Source organism: Prionailurus bengalensis, chromosome C1, assembly GCF_016509475.1.
Source record: "Prionailurus bengalensis isolate Pbe53 chromosome C1, Fcat_Pben_1.1_paternal_pri, whole genome shotgun sequence".
Lineage (NCBI taxonomy): Eukaryota > Metazoa > Chordata > Mammalia > Carnivora > Felidae > Prionailurus > Prionailurus bengalensis.
Genome location: NC_057345.1, coordinates 103,381,253 through 103,398,369, shown reverse-complemented (window position 1 = coordinate 103,398,369; position 17,117 = coordinate 103,381,253). Strand labels below are relative to the sequence as shown.

At 49.4% G+C, this 17,117-nt stretch overlaps 1 protein-coding gene across 24 annotated transcripts in view; it reads right to left on the bottom strand.

Moving 5' to 3' along the window:
- Nucleotides 1–1,011: 1,011 nt before the first annotated feature.
- Nucleotides 1,012–17,117, bottom strand: part of LOC122481033 (myomegalin-like) — a 225,493-nt gene continuing 209,387 nt past the window's right edge. For 7 of the 24 annotated variants that reach the window (XM_043575981.1, XM_043575989.1, XM_043575987.1 and 4 more), the window contains 13 exons: nt 16,743–16,874; nt 15,943–16,062; nt 14,366–14,555; nt 13,674–13,798; nt 9,678–9,899; nt 7,476–7,592; nt 6,448–6,674; nt 5,175–5,318; nt 3,974–4,112; nt 3,631–3,677; nt 3,363–3,389; nt 2,714–2,765; nt 1,012–2,074 (listed from right to left, as the gene is read on the bottom strand). In XM_043575981.1, coding sequence (XP_043431916.1) covers nt 1,824–2,074; nt 2,714–2,765; nt 3,363–3,389; nt 3,631–3,677; nt 3,974–4,112; nt 5,175–5,318; nt 6,448–6,674; nt 7,476–7,592; nt 9,678–9,899; nt 13,674–13,798; nt 14,366–14,555; nt 15,943–16,062; nt 16,743–16,874 — 1,793 coding nt within the window. In that variant the 3' untranslated portion in view covers nt 1,012–1,823. Of the gene's footprint in view, nt 2,075–2,711; nt 2,775–3,362; nt 3,390–3,630; nt 3,678–3,973; nt 4,113–5,174; nt 5,319–6,447; nt 6,675–7,475; nt 7,593–9,677; nt 9,900–13,673; nt 13,799–14,365; nt 14,556–15,942; nt 16,063–16,742; nt 16,875–17,117 lie in introns of those variants that run through there. The other 17 variants (XM_043575986.1, XM_043575997.1, XM_043576002.1 and 14 more) reach the window with 9 other exon arrangements.

Genomic DNA, 17,117 nt, shown 5'->3' with positions numbered 1-17,117 from the left:
GCTTTGTGTTAGGTCCTGGAAGGACGTGACTAAGACACTTGCTGAGGGTTAGTTGCAGATCTCGGTGCCACATTTGTGGAAGGACTTCCACGCTTTGCAGTTAAAGATGCTCCCTTAGGGGCGCCTGGGTGGCGCAGTCGGTTAAGCGTCCGAATTCAGCCAGGTCACGATCTCGCGGTCTGCGAGTTCGAGCCCCACGTCAGGCTCTGGGCTGATGGCTCAGAGCCTGGAGCCTGTTTCCGATTCTGTGTCTCCCTCTCTCTCTGCCCCTCCCCCGTTCATGCTCTGTCTCTCTCCAAAAAATAAATAAACGTTGAAAAAAAAAAAAAAAGATGCTCTCTTAAAGGAAACCAACTTCATTCATACCTTTGGGTCAATGTTAGAGAGCAATATGTTGGAATTGGTCTGCAGCCCACTTGCATCAGAATCACCTGGGTTTGGGGCGCCTGGGTGGCGCAGTCGGTTAAGCGTCCGACTTCAGCCAGGTCACGATCTCACGGTCCGTGAGTTCGAGCCCCGCGTCGGGCTCTGGGCTGATGGCCCAGAGCCTGGAGCCTGTTTCCGATTCTATGTCTCCCTCTCTCTCTGCCCTTCCCCCGTTCATGCTCTGTCTCTCTCTGTCCCAAAAATAAATAAACGTTGAAAAAAAAAAATTAAAAAAAAAAAGTTATTTAAAAAAAAAAAAAAAAAAAAAAAGAATCACCTGGGTTTGATGTAAGAAATGCAGATTCTGGGGCCTCACACCAACTACATCTCTTGGGGTTAGAGCCCCGGTGGTAGCTTCTGTGACCTCCATTGCCGACTCTAAGGCTTTCCCAACCTAAGAACCACTCTCTTTTACTTTTAGATTGGGGATTCTTACACAATGATCAAAGAAGCCCAAACTTTTTCCTTTACTCCGAAGACTTTAAACACTGGACCGTGACCTTCTTAGGGACAGTGTGACTTTGCTCCTCTCGCACACTCAGCCTAGAGACGGTGCCCAGATCAGAAATAAAGCAGGTGAAGAAAAATGTTTGACTTCTTTATACACTTTTTACTTTCATAGCCACCGAAAAGACTGTGTTTCATTTCCTCTAACAGACTCTTCCACCAGTTATGTTGCCCAAAACATATCGCTATAGCGACAGATAGAAATATCTATGATACATTTATACACACAGACACGCGTTCTGAAGCACTGCGAAGACACAGACGCGGCTTTCACACAACTGGGGGCCTCTCAGGTGCCACTTAAGTATGATCACTGGGTTATCTTATAGAGGACTCTCGATGGGCTTGGTCTGGCCACGAGTCCCAGATCCCCAGAGAGGACTTAGTTAAAAGGGGCAAGCGTAACTAGGCCGTGGTCATCGCCACGCTTTGGAGGCCATAAACGGAAATAGGAGGCGCCAGGCTAAGTGGGACATTGCACGTGGGAAGCCACCACTTTTGCCACGTGGATTCAAAGCACTCGGGTGCTGCAGTGTAGACGGACGCCCAGCCCACGCTGGCCGGGCTGAGCTGGCCCCGAGCAAGCGTACATCTGGGAGTAGTGCCGGCTGAGCCCCACTGTCCCTCAGGGCACCGCTGTCACTCGTGTGCTTTAGAACTGCTGAGGAGCTCCCGTGTGGGGACCACGCGTCCCATCCGTAGGGAGCAGGGTCCTGTTTCCCCTGGGTGACCACGTGAGGAAGGGCACTGAAGCGAGAATTGGCCGTTGCGAGTTCCCAGGCCAGTGTGGCATTTAGAAACAGGGTCACGAGGCCCTGTACAAACCGTGCCTGTTCTGCTCAGGGTTAGGCCCAGGGCACCCTGGCTGGTGGTTCTCTTGATGGTGCTCCTTAACCGCAGGACAGGCTCTCTACCTTCCGCCCTCCTGCACTGGGCCACGCGTCTGGCTCCTCCTGCACCCTCCAACAGGTGTGCAGGAGTGGGGCCCAGGTCTCATCAGCAGGTGGGAGTTGCACCACGGGGGGGTGGGCCCATCCTTCTTGCTGCTTGAAGGATCTCTGCAGGCTCCTCTTCTTGCGTGACTCCTGGAAGGCAAGGGTCACAAGACTGGGGTGCCTGGCAGAGCCCTCAGGGACTTCACCTGGAGACAAAAGTGCAACAGGGTGAGTCCATTGTCAGGCCCTGCTGGTGGCTCCCTGAGCTGCAGTGAGCACTGGGCGGTGGCAGGGCCATGGGCTCAGTGACAGCCTAGGGGAAGGGCTGCTGTCCTGAGGAACCTCTGGTGCCACCGGGTTAGAGGGAAAGCTTCCCACCACCTCGGGTTGTGATGGCCCTGCTCAGAGCCGCTGCCCGGATCCCACACTCCCTCTTTGGGACCCAGTTCACTCCCCAGTTCACTTGGAGCAAAATGATGGCTTCTGTGACCTCCCAGGAATAGAAGCACCTAGCATGAAACATGCATGTGTAGAAATAGCCTGTTGCAGGATGGATAGCACACGGTGCAGGGAAGTCCCCTGTGAAGTTCATGTCTAGCACTTAATGAGGAGAGGGAGGGGCAAGGCAGCTGGGAGCTTAGAGATCCCCTAAGTCTAGTGCCACCTCCTACAGAAGCAGGGTGGTGGACTCACAGAGACTGAGGGGCCAGCCAAAGCCACAGGGCTGGTTGGTGACAATCCCAGGATTAGAACCCAGCAATGGGCCCTTTCCATTGTCTCTCGGAGGTGTGGAGGAAACTTCCATACAGGGGGAAGCCAGTGGGTATGTGGGGCTGTTGGGTTACCTTTGCTGGGACAGGAATAAGGCTTTACAGAGGCCATCTTGTAAGTGTTCTTCTAAAGAGGCTCAGGAAAGAAAGGAATTATCAGAGAAAAAGGAAAGGGAATTAGCCAAAAAAGAAAAAAAAAAAAAAAAAGGAGGGTGACGTCATGGCCCGACCCATTTTCACACTGTGGGATCAGCTTTCTCTCAGGTTATAGTTAGGGAACATTCCTAGGAATAGGCCCAACTGCTTCTGGCAAAGCTTTGAGGTCCAAGTGAAAGGTATAGTTTCTGATTTACAAGCCATTTCCTACACTTCACGTATTTGGTGAGCATATTTGCTAGGGAAGGTGTTAGTATTTTAAGTAAACCTACAGAATGTCTGCCATATAGATAAAATGTTTCTCTTCAAGTTCCATTTTTATTTATCATAAAATTCTCTTTTAGGTGGATAGGACCCAATGGTTTTCTTTGGGATGAGATATATCAAAGTCGAATTGCTGTCCTCAGCGCAATAGGGGGTGGGATGGACTCAATCAATTAGATGGCATCTTGGCTTTACTTTTCATGAGGTGGAAAGTGCTCCAGGAAACAGCTGAACGGGCCCCAGCACCCTCTCCCAGAAGCTCATTCAGAGGCGGACTCCCCTCTGACCTTGAGAATCAACTCACTTGCTTTCCTCGGACTCCTGACTTGGCCTACAGGAGGGAAGAAGTGGGGTGAGGAAACAAGAGGGTGACAATGTGACAGGGAACAGAGATGGCAGTGGAGGGGTTGGGAGGGGAGCTAGAAGGACACTTATTGAGGACCTGAGTCCTACAAGTGGATGGGAAATCTGGAAGGTCAGAGCAGGTCAGGGATCACCTGCAGACTCTGAAGACACATGGAGATGGGTGTGGGCTGGGCTCTGTGGCTCTGACTGGTCAGTGTCCCCCTTACCTCCAAATTTGTCCTTGCCTTCTTCAGCACGTCATGTGTCCTGGTCACTGAAACAACAAAACAGCCCAAGAAAGCAGGGATCACCAGCTGGGCCCATACCTGCCTTGGGTGTGTGTTCTGAAGCGTATCCTTCTGGCCACTCAGCTCAGTGTCTCCTGCTGTCCCCACATGCCCCTCCCTCCACATCCACAATCACTGGTGGCACGGGAGGTTTGGGGATGTCACATCAGTGTGCCCCCTCCCTAAGTCTGTATGGTCACCGTCTATCCGCAGCACAAGTGGGTAGGCTGGAAGCCCCCCCACCCCAAATTCCTCTCCTGTCCCTCGGCTTGGGGGCACTCACACTGGCTGAAGATGAACCGCTCCATGGTCTCCTTCTGCTGGTTGGCGGTCTTCAGACGCTCAGCTGTGCTCTGAAGGAGATTCTCCTGTGCAGACAGTTTGGTTCTCAGTTCCAGAAGTTCCCTTTTCAGGGACTGTCCCTGAGGAAGAGAAACAGGCTCTCTGTCAGTGGTCAGAAGGCCTAAGCACCCCATGCTTTGTGGCTCTTGAAAATCGAAATTGGGATTCTATGATCTTCTCCATTATTTCTGGCCTGGGTTCCCTCCCTGAAAGCCTCTAAAACCCTCCAGCGGAGGCCCGCCTAGGGTGGTCTGGAACGGTAGGATTAGGAAGCCTCCCTGAAAACCTGGGAGCCCCACACAGAGGAGGCCTCCAGTCCTGTTGCTGAAGAGAACCTGACTCCGGGCAGTGCCAGAAGTCCTGGTGGTTGAACAAGAAAGAACCCACGTTTGGTGCTGATGTCATGTCTGGTACCCTGGCATCACAAGTATGACTTGCTAGTTGGGAATGTGACATCCAGAGAGAGAGGGCTGGCCTGAGACAGTCTGAGATTTTGTAGATATTTGTGCCAACTTCAAGATGGCAAAACACCCCCTCCCTTGGTGCTGGCATACTTAGGTCTCCTAAGGTGTCAGTGACATTAATCTGGCTTCAGAATCCCGGGGTGGGGGGCAGATGGAGAAACCTTCCTGTCCAAGGTCCCAGCAAGCAGATCCCAGGCCTCGGGTCTGAGGGCACCTGGCGGAGGTGGGGGGAGGGCTGACTCTCTGGGGCCTGGCCCAGGGATGCAGAGGTAAGCTGTGTGTTGGGATGCGGTAGGTGGCTTCTAGAGGCTGGTCCTCTCATGGTGATATTCTGTGGGGTGGCACAGGGACACGAATGTTGACACTTTCACATGCCCCTAAACTCTCAACTCAGCCAAGTTTAGAAAGTGAAAGAAAGCGAACACTCATGGGCCACCAGGGCTCTGCTGCGCGCCCTCTCCACAGCCTCCTCTTCCGTCTTCACAGGGGGAGGAAGGAGAAGGGATGTCGTCAGAGCTGTACTGCATGCAGCCAGCACAGATGACAGGTCTCCCTTGGGGACACTCCTCTGAGGAGCCTCTGTCCCAACTCAGTGTCTGGCTCCTGACCTTCAGGACCTGCGGGACGGAGGAGAGGGGTGACATCTGGGGCAGAAGCAGGGAAGGATGTGCCACTCACCGAGTTGCCAGCCGGTGCAGGGCTGGGGGGGCTTGGCAGGGCTGCTCGCCAGAACATGGTGAGGAGGGAGGCTGACTCCTCCAGTGTGTGCTGCAGGGCCTGTGCGCTGCTCCCGAGTTCATGGATGCCTTTGCTGCCTGGCACCTGGGAGAGTGGGTGAGACAGGCGCGGACATCACTGGGGCCGAGCGATCACTCTCTCCCATCCCTCCCCACCCCAGCACTCAGGGCTCAGGCTTTCTTTGTGAGTGAGGCACAGACATGGGCCTGCTTGACCCTGTGAAACCGTTTTCTAACCTGGAAGCCCAGGGTCTCCACCTCAGCAGTGACCTCCAACTTGCAAGGATCATCAGAGTCCGGCTTCCCTCATACTCTCTGTAAGCTTCTAGTCCTGATCCGAGCTTTCAAGTCTAAGGTCCTTGATTTTTGCACTGGCACCACTGGGCAAAACCCTAAATCACACTTTCCGCTTCAACTGGGAAGCAATTGTAGCTCCAAGGACTGAGGTGCCGGTCCCTTTACCTGGAACACCATCCTCTATCCCCCAGAGGATCTGTGTTCCCCCTAGTGGTTCCTCTAGGACCATGTGACTTTCCTTGCCTGGCACAGTGGCCCCTTCTGTGTTCATGCCCTCACAACTCAGAGGACGGCTTCTGACACTGAGCCCAGACCCGCTGTTGTACTTATTTACACGGATGTGTGGCTCTCTCTCTGGGGTGGAGCCTCCTGTGGACCGGGCTGCCCCCCATGTCCCTGCATCTCCTGTGACTCAGACAGCACAGGAGCTGGTGCCTGTTCCCCAAACCAGGAGGCACTGTGAGATGGCTCCTGCCTGCTTCCCTCCCCTGCTCAGTCTGTACGGAGAAATCCCATGGCTGCCCGGCTTCTTGCCCCTTCCACAACATGCGGCCCATCTAGATGCAAATCTGGAATTTCCAGCCATCTGATTAAATGATTTTACTCTGCCCATGGATGGCCATGTGCCAGCATGACTGGACCAGATACCAAGCGACCAAAGGGTGCTCAGGACAGCACCCCATGTATGCCAACACCCAGCAAATACTCTACAGATGAGGATGGTAATGTTGCACAGGCATTTCTGTGGTTCTGAGAGGAAACATTGGTCAGAGCAGAGTTTATAGCAAAAATAGGGGATGGAGAAAAAAGGCTTGGCTGGGTGTAAGTAGATGTGTCCTCAGCTGTGGGGCGTGTACAGCATAGAAGAAGGGGTGAAAATCAGAAGGAGGAGCACCTAAGACCTACAACGTGATTACCTCTGTGCCCTGAGCTTCAAGGCCAGGGAAGGTGCAGGCTGATCTTACAAATGCTGCTATCTTTTTGACCAGCAGTGTGCCCTCCCCAATCTGCTGTCTTAGGGCACTATAGTCATCAATGTGGCCAATTACGTGGCGGCCATGCTTATTGGCAAAGGAACCATCAGTAGCTTCACCCTCTAGCTTGGCGGGGTTCTTCATTACTGGAGAAGCGTCCAAACCCAGCTCTGAAAAACAAAACCACAACAACATAGAATCCACAGTGAGAAGCATATCCTCAGGCCACTTCCCTCTAGAAGAGTCATCAAATAGTGTGAAAGAGGCCAGAACAGGAAAGGCACTCTGGGAAAGTACAAGCAAGGTGTGAAGTCCATAGATTTCTGGGCTCTGTATTTTTATAATCTTTCTTACATTATCTCATAATGATAAAACTGCCATGGGGCCAATTTTATCCTCATTGACAAATGAATATTCAGGGAAAATATGATTTTAATAAAAAAGATTTTAATTTCTGGTTAAAAAGACATATAAAAAACGTTTAAGCTGGACACAGAAAGCACTTTCAAGAGAGGAGGGATCACAGTGCAATGAGGCACAACAGAGCAATAGGAAAACCACAGGGGGAAGAATTATGACAAGAAAGGTGGCCACAGGGGCACCTGGGTGGCTCAGTTGATTAAGTGCCTGACTTCGCTTAGGTCATGATCTCACAGTTTGTGAGTTCAAGCCCCTCATCAGGCTCTGTGCTGACAGCTTGGAGCCTGGAGCCTGCTTCAGATTCTGTGTCTCCCTCTCTCTCTGCCCCTCACCTGCTCATACTCTCTCTCTCTCTCAAAAATAAACATTAAAAAAATTAAAAAAAAAAAAAAAGGTGGCCACAGAAGGTGCAATGAGTAGGGCTAAAGACCTTGGGACCCAGGGAGAAAAATCTCTGTAATCAGATAATGTGTCCATTAGCAACCAAAGGTTACTTGCATTAATAAAATTTTCCATCATCAGTCCCTGAATCCTTCAGCTGCCATATTTACCATTTGTCCTATTGAAGATGGCAGTCTCCGAGCCAGGAGCAGCAGGAGAAGAGCTAGGGAACACGAGAGCTGGAGAATTCATGCCAACATCTCGGACTGGAGGGGAAGCAACTGGATCTAGGGTGTGAAGACAAGAACAGTTCTCAGGGACCCTGGAACGCACCGCTCAACAAGCACACACACAGCCTGGTCTTCGCCAGTGGAGATCTAAGGCAGCGAGGCTCGCCGCTTACACAATCATCACCCACAGACCATGATCGTAAGTAACAGCAAACAAATCCCTTAGTTTGGAACAAGAACGTGTTCTTTTCATGGAAGCGTGTTCCATGAGAAGCAACTTCTGGTTTGAAAAGTTCTTAGGTACATTTTTCTAACCTGTGTTTTGCATATAACTTTGTATGCAATGTCTAATACAATGTCTTGTAACTACACATAACCAGGCATATGTGTATATATATATATATATATACACACATATATATGTGTATATATATATACATGTATGTATATGTGTATATATATGTATATATATACATGTATGTATATGTGTATATATATATATATATATATGTAGCATATGTGTTAAAAAATACTGAATCAAAGAATGAATGGAGTTGTGGGTGATTAAACTCAGCATTCCAACCCCCATTCTGATGCATCAGTGCTGGGAACAGTGTAGTAGGATGAGAAGAGGAGAGACAGAAGTCATGATGGGTTAGAGATGCCCTCCCGGAGACCAGGCAGCAATCCTGCGGTGGAGGAACTAGAAGATATCACAGAGAAGACAGGCACAATCCTGCTCAGGCTTAGAGCCTGCTCTCCAGCTCAGGCCTCTGTGGTGGGTGAGGAGCAGGAGCAGTGGCTGAGCCAGTGGCACTGCATCCAGGCTGGTGTTGTGGGGACACAGTGAGAGGGGAAAGCCCAGTAGGAGGGCAAAGGGGGAGGTATAACTGAACACTACAAGCATCGTGACAGCCTGACTGGAGCCAGACAGCCACCTACTGTAGCCGAGCTGTTTCTATGGGCCGTGCACAGTGCTTGTGGTCGACATAATTAACAGTCGCCACACGTGATCTTGGAAGCGTCACCTTCATTTGACAGATGAGGTCATTGTCTAATCAATGACAATCTAGCAGGACCAGGGTGGGGGGCAGGGGAATGAGGATTAACATGCCCCAGGAAGAGCAGGCATGAAAGTTTGAAAGCTCAGCTTTAGATAATCCTGAGCAGAAATGGCTCCTATAAGAATACAATTGAAAATACACCATGGAGGGGAGAGGAGATGATGAATTAAGTGGTGTGTCACAAGGAAAGAAAGAAGAGGAAGATAAAATAATGTGTTCAGATGGGAAGGGGCAGTATTAACACTCAGATTGAAGCTGGGGGAAGAGAGATGTATGAAGGGCATTGAGAAGAGGGAGACAGCTGGTGAGATGTATCTGGTAGGGCAGACATGGCGGACAGGAGAGGCGGATGACAACCACTTTCCCACAGCCAGGACTGCCTCAGGGACAGGAACGTTTTCCACACCCTGAATTCCTCTAAAACTAGGGAATGGGAAACCAGGCTAGGGATCTGGGAAGGCCAACGATACCAAGACGGAGTATATGTAGTGAGGAGGAAGGACAGAGGCTGGAAATCAAAACATCTGGTTTGAATCCTACGTCGGCCTCCGCTCCTGCCAACCTTAGTGTGCCAGTTAATGTCTCAATGCCGGAGTTTCTCCGCGTGAAATACAGAGAGTAAGGCCGCCCCTACCTCGGATGAAATTATTTGAAAAATTGTTCGAAAACTCATGGTAAATTTTAAAGCACTCCACAGATACAAGGAATCGATGTCATCTGTTGACTGATTCTTACTCCGCCAGGCACTTGTAAGTTATTTCATTTAATGCTCCAAATGATCATACAATTTATATATGACCATCATCCTCATCCTGAAGATGAGGAAACTAAGGCTTAAGTATCTGGGGACTTAAAACACTTTGCCTAAGGCAAGCAACCTATACGTGGCAAACTTGGGAATCTGAGCCAGGTGTGAGCCTAAATCCCATGCCCTCACCCAAGGCTATAGATCGAACCACCTCGGATTTCACCCTGATCCTAAGGGGCGTGGAAGTGGTAAGATGGTCCCTTCCACCACAGACATCCTGGCGACTGGCCCCACCAGCTGCCCGCCTCCTGGTCCCCTTTTCCTTCCTACCTTGGAAGAGTGGCTGCTTGTTTCCAGGGTCCTCCTGGTTGGCAGAAGGACTGAGGCGGGCTGTGCTCCCCCCGCCATCCAGCTGGTGTTCCAGCTGCAGCCGCAGACAGTTATTCACCTGGATGCTCTGTTCCAGCTGCCCTCGCAAAGCTCGGATCTCTGCCACCAGGTGGCTCAGGTCACTGTTCATAGGGACCTGGTGACAGGCATCCCAGGTGGAAGCTGAGAGAAGAGAGAGGAGGGGTCTGGTGGCACCGATCCAAGCATTTCCAAGCGTTTGTCAGAACGCTACTCTGGGACGTTCCTTTCTGCTCAGGGTCCCAGGCAACATATCTGTGAGGGAGCTGCCACTCTTCCTCTGTGGGGCCTGGCACACGCTAGAATACCACACACTGGGATCTCCCCAAGGCTCATGTGGCCCATGCCCCAGGTACATCTACAGAGCCTCTGATGGGCAGATGAGGTCAAGCCTGGTTTTTCACCTCGATAGTAACTCTAGCCCTGCAGGCCAGAGAGGCAGGGTCTTCCAAGATAGGGCGTCAACACTGGACTAGAGATTCAGTCACAATTCACTGAACTGTTCGGCTTCTCCATGTGTTTTTCAACCTCCGTTTACCACGCATAGTCTGTTTCTTCATACTGGGGATGAAGAGAGCTGAGAAATATTCTATAACACCACAATCTCTTATCTGAAACTTTGAATCCAAATATATTTCAAAAAGTAGAATTTGTTTTGGTGTTTAGGAAGGCAGTAGGATTCATATGCCGTATATCATATAGCACACGCACCCAGTTGCATGGGTCACGGGCCTTAGTCAAACACATTCCTATTTCTGCAATGAGCTAGGTGAATATTCTCACTGAGTGGGATAAGTAAAGGCTATGAATACCCTTTTGGTCAGTTCAGACATTTCATGACCAAATGAGTAAATGAGAAAGAGTTCAATTCACAGCCCTCATTGGATTGCAGAATTAAGGATAAGAACTTATGGGGCCTTAGTAGTAGTGGCTTTGAAATGACTCCTAAAACACCCACATGAAGGGAAAAAGGCATGAAACTGGATGGGGTCAGGATGGAGTGGTTTCCAGATACTAACTCTGAAGTTCCATGAAGCTCCTTCCTGTCTTTCTTTCCCTAAATCCTAATTCTCACAAAGTTTTGCTTCTTTTTAAAAAATGTCATCCATCTATCCATTCCTCTTTATCTTCCCCACAGCACCTTAGATCAGACTCTCATCAGTTATGTACCCAGACAATCGCTGCGCCCATTCAGGAGGTTTCCCTGATTCTACTGTCTCCCGACTCCAGTGTGTCCCATCAGTCCTACCATCTAAGAGTTCTGTTCCCATCCACTACCTACCTATTTTGCTTGCCTCATTTTCTATCACCTGCTACATAGGATGTAAACTTCCACTCTACCCTGTAGGTCTTCTATATACCGGCAGCTCTCGCATCAACTGACCTGACTTCTCACACTCCCTGATACAAAGCTCTCCATAGGCAGGTTGGACCCAATGCTCCCATGGGTGCACACAAGGTATTCTCTCAGCCTGCAGTGCCCCTGATATGTCTACAAGTGCTGGTTCACCTTCTCATCAACAAACTAGGAAATCCAATCAGGTTTGATGAAAATTCAGATTTGGCTGAATATTGAAAATTTCATATTGCTTAAGAAATTTTTTAAACAGGAAAAAAATTTAGAATTGAAAGGCTTAGAAAGCCAACATTCCATCCAAAGCAAGAGCTGCTTCTATAGGATCCTTGACAAATCATCCCTTTCTTGGGAAGCTTATTCCTTCACAAACTAGCAATTCCATCACTGGAAGGCTCTAGGGGTAAGGAACGCATAATTATGTAAGTCCAAATTCCACTGCCTTTGACCCTTTGACCCTTGTTAAGCCCTCTGAAGGGACACCAAACACATCAACTCTTTTTCATCTGATAGTTCTTCAAATATTTAAAGCCAGTTTTCATCTCCTTGTGATCTCTTCAGGCCTAAGATTGTTTTGTTTCTTCAACCAGTTTGAGATTTCTGGTCCCTTGGTATGGTGGCCCCTGTCTTCACTGTGCTCCCTGGTTTGTCAATGTCCCTTTTACAAGATGGCACCTCATTATTTATTTATTAAATTTTTAATTTTATTTTTTAAAATTTACATCCAAATTAGTTAGCATATAGTGCCACAATGATTTCAGGAGTAGATTCCTTAAGTGCCCCTTACCCATTTAGCCCATGCCCCCTCCCACAACCCCTCCAGTAACCCTCAGTTTGTTCTCCGTATTTATGAGTCTCTTCTGTTTTGCCCCCCTCCCTGTTTTTATATTATTTTTGTTTCCCTTCCCTTATGTTCATCTGTTTTGTCTCTTAAAGTCCTCATGAGTGAAGTCATATGATTTTTGTCTTTCTCTGACTAATTTCACTTAGCATACTACTCTCCAGTTCCATCCACATAGTTGCACATGGCAAGATTTCGTTCTTTTTGATTGCTGAGTAATACTCCATTGTGTATGTATGTATATATACATATATATACATATATATATATACATATATATATATACATATGTATATATATATATACCACATCTTCTTTATCTATCCATCCATCGGTGGACATTTGGGCTCTTTCCATACTTTGGCTATTGTTGATAGTGCTGCTATAAACATGGGGGTGCATGTGTCCCTTCGAAACAGCACACCTGTATCCCATGGATAAATGCCTAGTAGTGCAATTGCTGGGTCGTAGAGTAGTTCTGTTTTTAGTTTTTTGAGGAACCTCCATACTGTTTTCTAGAGTGGCTGCACCAGCTTGCACCCCATAATTTAGCACTATTTCTGACATGGTGTCTCCATATTGACTCTTATGTACTCCTACAGTACTCTTACAGTACAGTACCACAGTACAATACTGTGGTCTCAGGTTGAGTTGGCTTTTGTTAGCAACCTTGACCTATGAGTTCCTTGTCTAGATGGGTTTCTACCTAACTCCCTATCTTCAAGCTCATGAATGGCTAAAGAGTCAGGCTTCCCCATCCTGAACTTCTACCACTGATATTTTTAATCAATCTCAGGTTCATTTTTTTTTTAAATCTTTTCCAAATTTCATCATATTGACATTAGTCCTCTGTCCCAGCCTGGTTGGATTTATTAACTTGATGTTTAAATTTTTTTTTTAATTTTATTTATTTTTCAGAGAGAGACAGAACACAAGTGGGGGAGGGGCAGAGAGAGGGAGGCATAGAATTTGAAGCAGTCTCCAGGCTCTGAGCTGTTAGCACAGAGCCTGACGTAGGGCTCGAACTCACAAACCGTGAGATCATGACCTGAGCCGAAGTCAGACGCTTAACCAACTGAGCCACCCAGGTGCCCCTTAACTTGATGTTTAGAATACCCTGTCCCATTTGAAGAGCAATGGGGAAATAGAAAAAGATTCTTAAGCAATAGATTAGTATTTTAGCAGGTGGCAAAATTCCTCAATAAAACAGTTTAAAATTTAAATCCAGGCTTGAAGTTCAGGTCCTACTAGTGGTATTTCTATAAATGTTTTTTTGCGTCTTTTAATCTTCTCCCTGGGGAATGGGTCAGGGTGGGAGCAGGTGCCCCCTGTACTGACTGCATGGGTGGTTAGTATGTATTATTCACGCTATTCAAGACCTCACATGATAGTGCCATCAGGACAGTTCTTTGAATTAAAAAAAAATCAGTATATAATCTGGACTTCGATCAATTTTTCTCTGGCCATCTAGGTGGGTAGAGTTGGACTCCTGTGGCCTACTTTTAAGGATGTCTCTGCTGGATCTTGTTCATGTTACCGACCTCTGGACTTTGTGCATGAGAAATGCCCTCTCTTCTTACTAGGCACCCCGGCCTGGCTGGGAGTTTCTGAGGCAGAACCCAGTAGCTTTCCAGAGCTCTGCAACTCCCAGGGTGAAGACCTCACTGGGGTTCTGAGCAAGGGCAGGAAGCTTGTGGGGTTGGGGGAGTAGATGGACACATACCTTTCAGCCCCTTCTTGGAGTTGCCATAAAGTGCCTCGTAGATCTGTAGCTCTGACTGGAGGGACTGAGAGAGCTGCTGTTTCTCTTCGCACTGTTGCTGCAAGAGGGCCAGCTTGTGCTGCAGCCTACAGGGGAGAGACGAGAGGGCCCACTGAGTTGCCAGCCAGCCTCTGCATCAGAGTGTTTTAGCCCTAGATATCAACCCCAGTGTCATGAAGACCATCACTTCACTTTACAGATGTGGAAACAGAGGCTCTGAGAGGTGAAGTAGCTTTGCTTGAAGTCCCATTGGTGAGGAGCAGACACACATGCTGGGTATTGTCACTGCCCCCCACTGGTGCTCTTTCCACGGTGACGGGCAGTTATGGGGCCCCCAGCATGATGGCTAGTGCAGATGCTTCCTACATTATGGTGAAACTAATACCCTTCAACTAACTGGAAGGATGAGAACATTCTTTCTCCAGGATCTGATATGCTGATGAGCTTTCTAAAACAGGGTTTTACTCTCCCAACTTTGGAGTGAAAAAGGCATTCCCACAGAAGTCCTTCCCTCTGCTCAGGGTCACCCATAAATCAGGAAGAGCAGAGGGGAAACTGAGGGTTCCAAAAGGCACCAGTGCCTGTCTTGCCAATATCCTTTCTTCTACATTGGAAAACGGGGCCACCTTCTGTATCACTGGGCTCCCTCTTACCTGGAGTCTTTCTCTTGGAGGGAGAGTCGTTCCTCCTGGAAACGCAAGATCTCCTGCTGCTTCTCTTTTAAGTCTTCCAAAAGCTGCTGCCGTTCCCCCTTTTGGTGCTCCAGCTCCACCTCCAGCTCTTGAAGCCGGGACCGAGAGGACAGCAGGGCCTCCCTCAGGCACTCCGTCTCCTGGGAGCGCTCTGTACACCATGGGGCCAGAAGTCAGCGGGAAGGCGAGCCCAAGTTCATCTATCCCTACACGCAGCACCCAGGCAACAGGGAGGCCAGCGTGTGCCGCAGCTGCCCAGGGAGACAGAGGGCATCGGCTCACCACATCCACGCACCCTGGGGAACGTGGAGCCCCCGCCCTGCAATGCCCTTGATCTTCTCATTCCATAAGGTCTCCCTTGTTCTTAGACAAAATGCTCCTGTTTCTAACGCTATTTCCTAAGTTCCCATGCCCTCCGCACTATAACCCATTCTTGAATTTTGCCTAAGATCAGCATCAAGATTCCTTGTCTATGGTTTTTAGAATCTATTATATTCATCAATGTGAAAATGGGGACATCTGGTCTCTTCTGGGCTTGTGATATCTCTCTGATCTGCAGGATTTCTCAGGGACTGTTGGCACAGACTCAGCATCAGGCTGCAGGTTCTGTCAGTCCTCTTGGGGGACGTCCCCAGGCCTGGCAGACTATACTTGCTCACATCTTAGCGTCTTCCCCACTGTGAGGTCTGTGCTAGCCTGTCCCAGCATGTGAAGGTGGCTTGGTAGTTGTGCCTCCTCTCTTATCTGTGAAGTCTTGTTCCTGCCCCATCTATGACCTTTCCCCTCACATCTTCCCGCTCTGAAGAGGCAAATTTAGAAATATCACTTGATGTGTCTTCCCGTTCTACAAGCATTCTTTCATTCTGGGCTTAATCCTTTCCAAAACGATTAGTCTTGTATGGCTTTTAAATAAATATTTGCAAATAAACATAATTTGTTATCAATAACATTTGATAACAAATAACATTGATTTGATCAAGTCAATTAAGACTAAGGTCAGCTCCACCTCCCCCCCAAGTTACAGAGGAAATGACCCCCTTGGATGCCCACTGAATAGTGTTGGGAAAGCTCTGAACAACATTTTGCTGGTGCTTCCAGACACTGAGTCCTGAGGATTACTAACCAGAGAGAAACCCTAAGTGTGTGCGTGAGGGGAGGTGGTGAGGAGATAGCATGGCAGATCAGTACCGGGAGGGACACCCAGGGCTGCAGAAAGGTCTGGACAGGTAGAAGAGGCCTAACTGGTATCCATTTCATAACTACTGATTGAGTATTTATGGGTTGCACAGAGGTGGTGGAGATCCGAGAGCTCTGTGAGAGCTCTATGTGTCTCTGGAGCCTAGGAGTGTGAGGGCCCACGGCTGGGATCTCTCAGGAAGTAGCCCTTCCTAGACTGAGAATAGCCATGGGACTGGGTTGGTGGATCTGATTAGCAGTGATGTCTACCTTCTTCTCTTGGCTTCTCCAGTTGGTGATTGGTATGGCCAGGGAGGAAAGGGACGCGGGAATGAGCACGGTTGGTGGCTTTTACCACCTACCTCTGGAAACATGACTCAGCTGAGCCTGAAGGCTCCGGTTTTCTTCCTTAAGGACTCTGTTCTCGTTGTAGAGCTGAGGTGTGGGTTCCAGGCTGGGACTGTAGAAATTAGAGGTGGATCCTGTCCCGGAAAGTATAAGCAGACAAGTTACACACTTGGGTAACAGATGCGTTCAGAAGTTACCCGTTCTGTATCTCCAGAAATACTGTCCCAACCCAGCAGGAATGCCTGGGGACTCGAGGCCTGGACCCAACGTCTGATGGGCCAAATGCCTGGTTTCGGTGCGCCTCCTTTCAGTCACCACGTGACCTGGCTGCGGTTGTTCAGGAAGCTCTTGCCCCTAAATGGCTGCTGCTGTGCTGTGGGCAGGACAAGAGTGTGTGGAAGGAACGGCCTCCAAGTGACAAGAGCCTGGGAGGAGACTGTGGGGAGAAAGGCCACTGTGCTAAGTGTCTGGGGGCATCCCCCGCTGACTTGGCTCTACCACTGGCAGAGACAAGACACAGAGAGGTCAGCAGGCAGTTCTGGGAGCAGATTAAGGATGGGACAAGAAAAAGTAGGACACTCTGTGGACACAATTTGTTAGTGCTGCCATGAGGAAAGTTCTCTCTTAGCTCTATCTACAAAGGGAGGATAATAGTATCTGGCCCACCTGCCTTGCTGGACCATCTGGAAAGAGCAAGTGGAGTTGAAGCCCAGCACGGTGCTTTGAAAGTGTGAGGCTCAGCCTCAGGGCCCTCCCTTCGGAAGCTCCCCAATTTCGACCAGAGCTGGGCGGCTGGGCTCGGGGCCTCACCTACCGTTCCCGCGGGCCGCACAGCTAAGCCTGTGCTCCAACTGCTCCCGCAGGCGGTCGTTGATGCAGATGGACTCTTCCAGGCGCTGGCGCAGGTTCCGGATCTCACCAAGATGTTCCTCAAGCAGGTCAGCCCCTGCAGCCGTCCCGCCAGGACAGGAAAGAAGTGGGAGATGGAGAACGTTGGTCACTAGTGGCACCCAGGTCGGGGAGGGGCTTGGCCAGGGGCCTCTCTGCAGGATCCCTGAACAGCCCCATCCTTCCGCCAACTGCATTCTCTCTCGCAGGGGCACTCAGGAGCACAGTGACTTTGCTTAAACAGGAAACCGGCTTTCATACCCAGGACAGTGTGGCCCTAAGCATGCCCCATGGGCCTCCT